We start from the raw sequence: 9,125 nt of genomic DNA, 5'->3' as shown, positions 1-9,125 counted from the left end.
GATGCTCCGGCCGTGCGATCCCCCCTGACGCCCACCTCCCCTTCCTTTAGGGAGCTGCCCCGACACTCGTGTTATTTTAACCTCTCTCCTGTTTTGGAGACTCCTCCTTCCCCATCTCAAAGGCCTATCTACAAAATCTGTAGCAATTTATTATCTTTAAGCTCAGTATAAAAGGTAAATCACTTCCTGGGGTGAACAGGACTACAGGAGGAACTGGAGACATGAGGAACGGTCAGTCCACGTACGAGGAATTACAGCCAGCCAGTGAGCGACACAGAGGAGCCTTTTGCTAGGAGACACTGGTGGTTCACAGTCAGGGGGAGGAACTCCGCTACCCCGACCCAGGAAAGAGCGGATGGATCGAAGACGGCAGGAGCCAGGCAGGCTGAGCTGCAACCGTCCATCTGTACAGGTCCTGTGTTTCGGTAGGACATCCTTGATTTAAAAGTCTTCCTGAGGTGCAGAGACCAGTGAGATTTCTCAGCAATAGTGCTGGGAGGAGAAAAATCTGCCACTGATGAGAGTCCAGAGCGAGCACTGGTCAGCTGGGACGCTGAGCTCTGCTCTGTGGGTCAGCCCCAGGGGCCTGCTCTGCAGGGGGCTCAGTTGCCCTGTTTCACCAGGACGTCAGACAGGTCCTCTGTGCCCTCCAGCTTCAGATTCTGGGAACAGAAAAGAAAAGCTAAGTTTGACAAAGTCAGACGCTTCCCCTCTGAGTCTGAAAGCCTGGCATAAAAAAAACCCCACATGATGAAGGTTCAGAACAACCCCAGCCCCTTCAGTCACCCTCAGCGCGTGCAAGACCAAGGCTTCCCATCGACTGTTGCTTCAGGGTCTGAAACGCTCACAACGCTTAGAACAACACTGAGCAACAAAGTGCTCGCCCCTCTGCTGCCAGACCCATGGACAAGGAAGGACAGACAGCAGTTCGGCTGGAAATCCTACGGCAGCTTAACCGCAGGCTGGCGTTCCCAGCGCTTTAGCCTGATCTATGTTCACTATAAGCCTGACACCGGGACTTGAGTTGAGAAGTCCTGATGTAGCAAGAAAACGGCCCCAGGAGCGGGGCTTTTCACTGCGCGTTTCACCCGCTGCGCCCACCGCCTTTCCCGTGTGCCCCCTGCGCTTACCTTCTCGTTTGCCAAATGCAAGAGGCAGGCGAAGGCTAAGGGGACAGACAGATTGTTAGCCATCGCAGAAGGCAGCCTACAAAAGAGAAGGGAGGAGGTTAGGATGGCCAGAGCCTACTGAAACCCGACGGATGGAGCAGGCCTGCGAGGACCAGGTCACCAAAGATTAACTCCTCCCCAGGGATCTGTTTTTCTCTACCTTTCCCCTCCCACTAGCAAAGAAATTGCCAAGCTGAAGGTAACCCGTAGCTCTCCCAGGCAAATCCAGAAAGCAAAAGAGGCTTTTTCCTCATCAGGGTTCAGTTAGCAGGTTGTAACAGACACAGAGGGGTCAGTGTTTGCCCAAGCTCAGCTGAAGTCTGTCCTCCATCTTCAGCCCAACCTTTTTCAGGGCCTCTTTACCTGTGAAGCAGTTCCTCTGTGATGCTGCTGAAGACCTTCTCTCCTGCTACCACTGACATGTCCTTCTCTTTCTCTGCATCTTCCATCTATTTAGCAAAAAGACAGATGTTGCTGAGACAGACTTTGCTCCTCCGCCTTGTGTTCACAGAAAAACCACTGCAAGTTATGCTCAGTCTGCCCCTACCAACCCCCCCGTGGGAGCAAGACTACTAGAAGGGAATCGCTGCTAAACCTGCCCAAGACTCTCTCTGCGGGAGTTAAGCACAGGTACCTGCAGGGCATTCTCTTACCCTCCGCCCGTCCTGTCCCAGTATCTGGCTCGCCCTGCACTCACCTCTGCCACTATTTCTTTCTTCTGTCCATCAGTCAAGAGGTCCCACATGTTTTTCTTCAACCTCTTCATGTCCATTTTCTTGGCTGTCTTTGCGTACTGAATTGCGATCTTATTGACCTGAGGAAACGGAGCCCAGGGTTAGTCGAGAGCAGCTGAGCAGAAGCAGCAGCACTATCCTCGATCAGGACCACAGGAACAATAAAACATGGTTCTCCCCGGGAACAAAAGCGAATGCAATCTTACTACTAAACCTTTGATTTTTAATTCCCTCCTCTTACACAAGGGTTCATCTGGGAATAAAGTGTCCAGTAGCAAACCCAGGAGATCCTGCACCAGGGAAACTGCTGTCTCTGGACTTCTAACCAGCCAAGGTGTTGAGAGGCTTTGCTCCAGACCTGCCCAGTGAGCAGTTCACAGCTCGGTGACAACACAAGTCCTTACCTTCTGGGGCTCAGCAATGAGGTTCAGCTCTCCATACATTGTGATATCGACGTTGCCGACAACCCTGTTGAGCTCAGCGTCTTCACCCTCGGGGTGGGCGGTAAGGTTGAACTCCCCTGTCTGGCCCATGAATCGAACGGAGTCATTATCATCGTCGCTGTCCGCAGCCTGATCAAGAAGAGAGACAGCAGTGAGGCCGCCCAGAGACATCTTTGAGGAGCCAGAGATGTCCTGCACTGAGATAACAAGAGAACCCAGCTCTCAGGAGGGTGGCGACACCTGCCCACCTTCCCCATGGAACATGTTCTTATTTGGCCTCTCCCCACAGCACTTGGGCTGGGCTAAGGCTAAACCCAGGGGAGATCTAGAGCACAGAATATCAAAAGACCCTTCTACACGGAAAGGTAACAGAGACGAGGGCTCTTCTGCCAGTGTGGGACCAGCCAAAACTTGGCACAAACACACTCAGAGGCAGCAGTGGCCTGGCAGAATGCTGAAGCTTTAGAAGAAATATACTTCAACGGGAGCTCAAAACAGCTGGGAGCAAACCTCGCTGTGTAGAGACGACTGCAGAGGCGAGCGATGGCATTTACTCCTACTTTAGGGCACAAGTGTATGGAAGAGGCTGGAATGGATTTTCTGCAGCAAAGTGACCGGCAAACACCAAAGACAGAATTTAGTTGATGTCATTAGAGTGAGGGGACAGGGGTGTGCACAGAGACTCCTGCAGCTTTGTCGTAATCTGCAGCTCCAACTCTTTTTCACTAGTAATTAATTCTGGACAGAGATTCTTCCTAAATTATTTCCATCACAAATCAAACATAGGCAACAGGAAGAAATCTTCTGGTTCCAGTTACCTGCAATGCAGGGCAGAAATTAGAGGTGTCATTGGGGTTGTTGTAATCGTACTCGCCGATCTGATCTTCGTGATCCAATGAGTTTTTTGGCTCAGATGTCCTCCAGAGCTACAGAGACAAGACCAGGGGTCAGGAAAGGAAAAACTCTAAATACTTCCCCAAGCAATGCCTGCGTCTTGTTCCTTCATCACCGCCCCTCCTCCCAGCCTGCTGGCTCTTCCTCCTCCTCGCATACCAGACCTCCGGCAAGCCTCTTGTAAGGCACAACAGCTAAGCACAGCTGCTTCGGCATCTGCAAGCGGGCCAGTTCAGTGACAGCCGTGCTGGCCCGTCTCCAGCCCTGAGGAGGATCCCGAAGCACTTCAAGCATTTGGTGAAGAGCAGTTTTGTGCATGGAATCATTGACAACAGGCTTTTAGAGAAGACTCTCACCTTAACACCTGGTTTGAGGAACAGCTGGACAATGTTGTTAGGGTCATAGTTGAAGTCTGTGGGAAGCGTGGTGCTTTTCACGTTCTGGCTTTCCAGAATGGATTTGGCTAGAGTTACAGACGCCTGAGGAAGGTAATAAATACCATTACCCATGAGCTATCCACTACTCGGAAGATTAATGCACAAATAAATGTTCTGGACACAGGTCTTTGTCTGAAAGGGGGCAAGTTCTGAGATGCCTCCGAAGAGGAGTTCCACGCTGGTCCAGCCAGCACACCCAGTGGCTTCTGTGCAGCATCCCGGGACACGCAGCCGGACCTGCAGGGTCCCCCTCACTGACCGGGTATAAGCCAGGAAGAATCCAGCCTGATTCTCCACCCCAAGGTTGGTGGAACTCTCTACTTCTAAGTGACCTGGAGTCAGAAGACCCCACCCCAAGGAACATACATGATGCTGGGTTTACAGAGCTAGTTTCAAAGGAGCGTGAGATGAGCTGTCTGCAGATCACAGTTCCAAGACACATCGATAGGGCAAAAGAGAAAGCGGAAAGAGGCAGAAACTCAGCACGTACCTTGGTCTTACGGAAATATGCCTCAAAGTCAATATCCTCATCCAAATTAATTTCAAACGCTATCTTTGCACTCCTTTTCTTCGTTTCTTTTTCAGAGTCAGCATCTGCTGCAGAAAGGAAGGAAACTGTCAGTGCTTTGTGACAGGGGAAAGACAACAAGCTCACTCCTAACTCCTAAGCATCTGCTCCACACAGAAAGGTCACCTACAAGAACTTGTCCCTTTGTTACAGGAAAGCAATAGGTGTTGTCCTCAGCTTCATGTTTTAAAGGGATCGGTATCTTTTTATAGAAGCAGAAAGTGTAATTTAATCTTCAGTTTTTATGCAGAAGGTGGAAAACAACAGCAGGAGCTGTATTAGTGCTAGTATCTCCTATTGCTGCCGTGAGAGACACCCCCTCAACCTGAAGCATCGTTAACAAACCCAAACAATAGAGAATGCATCAGACCCCAAAGGATCCGCATGTGACAGAGAGCCTTCCTAATGTCTGAACTCAGTCCTGCTTCCCATCTGTCTAGAAAAGAGCCGTGCAGATTTGTTCCCTTCTTTACTGTCCCTAATTTACGACTCGGATGCCACCCATCTCCAAAGATAAGCAGGACCTGGCAGTTGCCACATGTGTAGCGGAAGAGCTGCTGTCTCTAAATACATACGTTTGTGTCGAGGTCTGAAACGCCAGTGCTCCGGGCCAGCCCACATTGACAGAGTTCGGGGACTGAAGTAGGAGTATTCCCCGGGTTTCATGGAGAGGTGAAGGCACATGGTCCCGATGTCTCCCTCTCCAAAAGGAACCGCATCACTTCTGGAAAGAGCACACATGCTGCTCAGTGAAACCACTCCTTTGGCACACACCGGGCCTGAGCGTGCATTTAATATCCAGATCAGCTCTGTACAGGCATGGCCCGCTCCCTCTGCCGACATGTGTGCGGGTGTCCCGCTCTTTCATCAGCGAGCGGGACTGTGGGTGTTGCACTGTCTGGGGTCCGTGAGGCTGCGGCAAAAACAGAGGTGGATTTGCCAAAGGGCAGGCTGGAGAGTGGGGAGCAGAGTGAGCACACAAGCAATCACCCTAGGGAAATGTCATATGAAAAGGTCCTTTGGAGGGTAGAGATACTACTGTAATGCATTCCTGGATGTACTCAAAACTCGAGCAGAAAGCAAGCTATAGCCAGCTGGGAAACGTGTACACAGTCAAGTCAGGATTCCCCAGTGAGCTGCCAGAAGCTGTCACTTGCTATCAAAGCAAAGCTACCGATTTTCAGTCACTACTCACCTTTCGCTCTGGTGGACTGTTCCAAAGGAGTTGAGGTTTTCTGTGAATTCCCCAATCTTGTCTGCTACTGTACTCCTGGGACAGTCAGAATCGAAGTCGTCATCTGGCAGGGCGGGAACAGAGTCTTCCACATCGCTGTCTACCTCCGCATTGATATCGAACGCTTGGTCGCTCTTCTTAAATTTATCCAACAGGGCTGACACTGACTGTAGGAGAAAGTGCTCAGCAAAAAAATGCAGTTGCCCTGCAGCGCAACATCCCACTGCCCTGCATATTTCAGAGATCGCTTTGGAGGTGAGTACAGAATACAGCCCAAGTATCCCACCCGGCACAGGGCTAACAAACATACCTCATCGTGGGATTCTGCATCCCACTTTGTAAACTGGAAACCAGCCAGCGAGGAACAGATGAGGCGTTTTTCAATGCACTGTGCTAGCAGGGCTAGAGACACGGAGGAGAGATTAGATACAGGATGAAGCAACCAGCACCTAAAACAAGTTCCAGGCATTAAATTATTCTTAAAGCCACATATGTAGACAGCCCTTCTTGCATATATGGCAGCACAGGGCTCACTGCAAAAGCAGTCAGGCTCATTTCTCAGCAGAGAGTTCAATTGCTACCCTAACTCGAGGGTGGGCATAACGCTGGGAATCTTATCAGAGCAGCGGGGTTTGGTAGCATGTACAGGCTCAAAACGCTCTAAGAAGGTCAGCCCTTAACCTGGAGCACACTAATCTCAACCGCTGCGCAGCTCAGACCACGTATACGTGTGGTGTGACACATCCGCCGAAGGTTAAGCTACGTGTAGTGATCCAAAGCCTACAAAGGTCCTGTTTTTCCAGCAACCAGTCTCAACTTGATCAGGATCGGAGCAATGTGCCACAGAGTAGCCAAGCAGTGAACAAAAGCACAAGTCAAGCTGGCTGAGGCTAAAACGAGCATGCCTGGGAGATGAAAAGGATGGAAAGGTCTGGATGGGCCCCTTTGCTTAGCGGTTACCGGCACTCACGCTTTAAATCCATCACTTTCACAGGATCAGAGTTTGGCAGCGTGAGCATCTCTGAAGAAGGGAGAGGCACGATCTTCGAGTCAAAGAGGAGCTCGCTGTGGCAGCTTTGGGTGTGCAGCCTGGTGAGGAAAATGCCAGCTGTGCTGCATTCATCAAAAGATGCAGCTGTTTTCTGGAACATGGGATCAACCTACAGGTACAGAATGAAGCAGAGAATCAAGGAGTGGAGTAGATGGAGGGGGTGAAGCAGGTCTCTGCAGGAGACTTTGAAGTACAGATCCAAAGGGAGAATGACCCACGCAACTTTTTCAGTGAGGAGAGAGCTCTCACAGCTGCCTCAGGCAGGAGGAATACACGTGACTAGGAACAACCTTGCTGTAACAGCAGAATTCACAGAGGTGTGTGTGAATGTTAGAGCCCAAGAGAGGAATGCACAATAAGGAAAACAACAGAAATGAGAAAGACGAAGCGACAGCTCCTTTCCTCCACCAGAACACAGCTGCTGCAGCAGCCCCCCTCCACCCACCTCACATCTGCGATTAGCCTCCGACACATTGATGTTATTCAAGTTCTGCTCGATGGTTTTGAATGAGTGCTTTTTCTTTGTCTGAACTCTCCTGACAGCCTCAGGAGCGGGACTGTCTTCTAAAAGGAAAGGAAGAACAAGTTACTCTTAGAAAACTTGCTAAAATACCCTATGGAGGGACAGCACAACTTTGACTTCAGTTCGTAGGGCAAACACAGAAACCCCAGTGGGCATGAAGTTAGCCCGTTAGGTATCTATTAGCATGAACCACCAATACTTCATTGGCTGGATGCTGCATTTCTTTTTATCAACTATTTTATCTTAACAGCACATTCTTGTTTCAAAGCAAAGGACAGCAAAGCGTGAGGCGCTTCATTCTTAATGTTTCAGATTAGGTTTGCACTCAAATCTGACAGGCCAAATCGCTGAGTACAGCATTGAACAACAGATTCAGGTTCTCATCTCAACCCTCCCTGCTCAAGCACCCAGACAAACTAACTTGGGATTTCCCAGGCCTTGAAAAATGAAGTTAGTGGTACTCTCCTAGAGGTACAAAACACTCCGAAATTCATGGGTGCTATGTAAGTACACTGAGGTTTGTCTAACGCGCAGGTGGAACGGTAACAGCTTAACAGAAAATGAGTGAATGGCACACCTCCTTCTCGGTTGTCCGTGTTTTTTGTAGGTGTCGAGTCCTTGCCCAAGCCTCCAAGAACTTTGTACGTATCTGCATGGACCGCATCCACGCGCACAGCGTAAATCTTCGCACTGGCATCAAGCGTGCCAGCTGCTATCTGACAGGAGGAACAAAGGATGCAATTTTTAGTTAGAAAAAAGTCTCATCTAGAAGATGCAAAGGCAGAAGACAAGCTGCGAAGTTGAATTCCTGAATGCTCTGTATTACAAGCAAAATTGTGAACAACTGGAAAAGGATTTATTCTTAAATCTCCTGGAGAATTAGGTGCAGAGCAGGGGTAAAGGTGTGTCTTCCCAGGCAGAGCCTACAGTTTGCTTTATCAGGTCTTTTGGAAGGAATCACTGAGAATACTACTTAAAAACTTGCCAAGATTAAGCAAGAGGGAGAAGCAGAAGGGTGCAGAATTGCATCTGCCAAGTGATCTCTCTCCTCTACCTCTCCCTCATGCCTTTGTTTGGGTCATCCTCTTGGTATCGTTCTATTTTCCCAAATTACAAAGCTAAAAGAGACGAACCACAGGAGATGTCAAGTGCCCTTTCTGATCACAGAGCCCCCCCAGGAAGGCAAAGGGCCACCCACTGAAAACTTTTTTTTCCCGGTCCCTTCCTCAGTTTCATCAGCCATAAGACAGCGAGCTCAGGGGTTCCTTGAGGCCACGTTCAAAACCTCTGCCATTTGTTCATTCACCTGAGAATTCAATTCTCCCTCCTAGCATCAGTCTTTGTCCTGGCAAGTTCTTCTTCTGATCCATCCTGGATCAAAATTAGACCAGGAGTTAGCCACACTAACTTCCTTTCTTTTCCAGCCTTGTTTTGTTACCAGTTGTAACACCTAGTACTTACTGCAGAAGCCTGCCAAATCCTACTTTTAAACAAGCTCTCCTTTTGAAGGACCATAACTGAAAGAATTCAGCCATTAATTTCTGTGGTAGAAAAGGATTCAACACTGCGAGCTTCTGTGGCAAGTGACTGCTGCTTCTACCAGACATTTTTTGTGGAAGTAACCAGCTCAGTTACCTTATTTGAGGTTTGTTATCGACTAAACTTTAGGCTAAATGTCCTTTGGAAACGAAGCACCACAGCGACGAGGCAGCGACTCCTCTCACCTTGAAGTTGGTCAGTTCAGAGTCCTTCTGTTTCAGGATCTCGGTCATATAGTCTATCAGGTGTAAGCCAAAGGCATTCTTCGTGGTGATTTTCTGAAACAAAGCACACAGCTCAGAACCGATCCCCTGGCAAATGACATCCGTCAAAACTGCCTGAACCCTCACCCCGCGGGGGTATTTACAGCGGGACCGTGGGGGGATACGGTCCGTGCCACGTCCCACTTTGCTCCTGCGGGGAAGGCAGCACCAGCAGCCCAGATGTGGCCACGGCTTGGACCAGAGGGCTTGGAAGAAGAGGAGCCACGTAGTCAAGGCTCAGGGAGTTTAAAACCCCTCCCGGCCTGGCAG

At 49.7% G+C, this 9,125-nt stretch overlaps 1 protein-coding gene across 1 annotated transcript; it reads right to left on the bottom strand.

Moving 5' to 3' along the window:
- Positions 1 to 602: 602 nt before the first annotated feature.
- On the bottom strand, positions 603 to 8,864 carry NCAPH (non-SMC condensin I complex, subunit H). The gene is made up of 15 exons (XM_009708342.1): positions 8,778 to 8,864; positions 7,631 to 7,769; positions 6,976 to 7,094; positions 6,450 to 6,639; positions 5,790 to 5,881; positions 5,549 to 5,646; positions 4,821 to 4,969; positions 4,168 to 4,274; positions 3,597 to 3,719; positions 3,165 to 3,272; positions 2,308 to 2,475; positions 1,867 to 1,983; positions 1,533 to 1,618; positions 1,131 to 1,206; positions 603 to 662 (listed from the first exon to the last, which is right to left on the bottom strand). The coding sequence occupies exons 1-15, from the start codon at positions 8,823 to 8,825 to the stop codon at positions 603 to 605; spliced, it is 1,680 nt and encodes a 559-aa protein (XP_009706644.1). The 5' UTR covers positions 8,826 to 8,864.
- Between the last annotated feature and the right edge of the window lie 261 nt (positions 8,865 to 9,125).

This window comes from Cariama cristata, unplaced genomic scaffold (genome assembly GCF_000690535.1).
Source record: "Cariama cristata isolate BGI_N322 unplaced genomic scaffold, ASM69053v1 scaffold13129, whole genome shotgun sequence".
Classification (NCBI taxonomy): Eukaryota; Metazoa; Chordata; class Aves; order Cariamiformes; family Cariamidae; genus Cariama; species Cariama cristata.
Note: the sequence above shows the minus strand (reverse complement) of the source record. Positions and strands in the feature narration are given on the sequence as shown.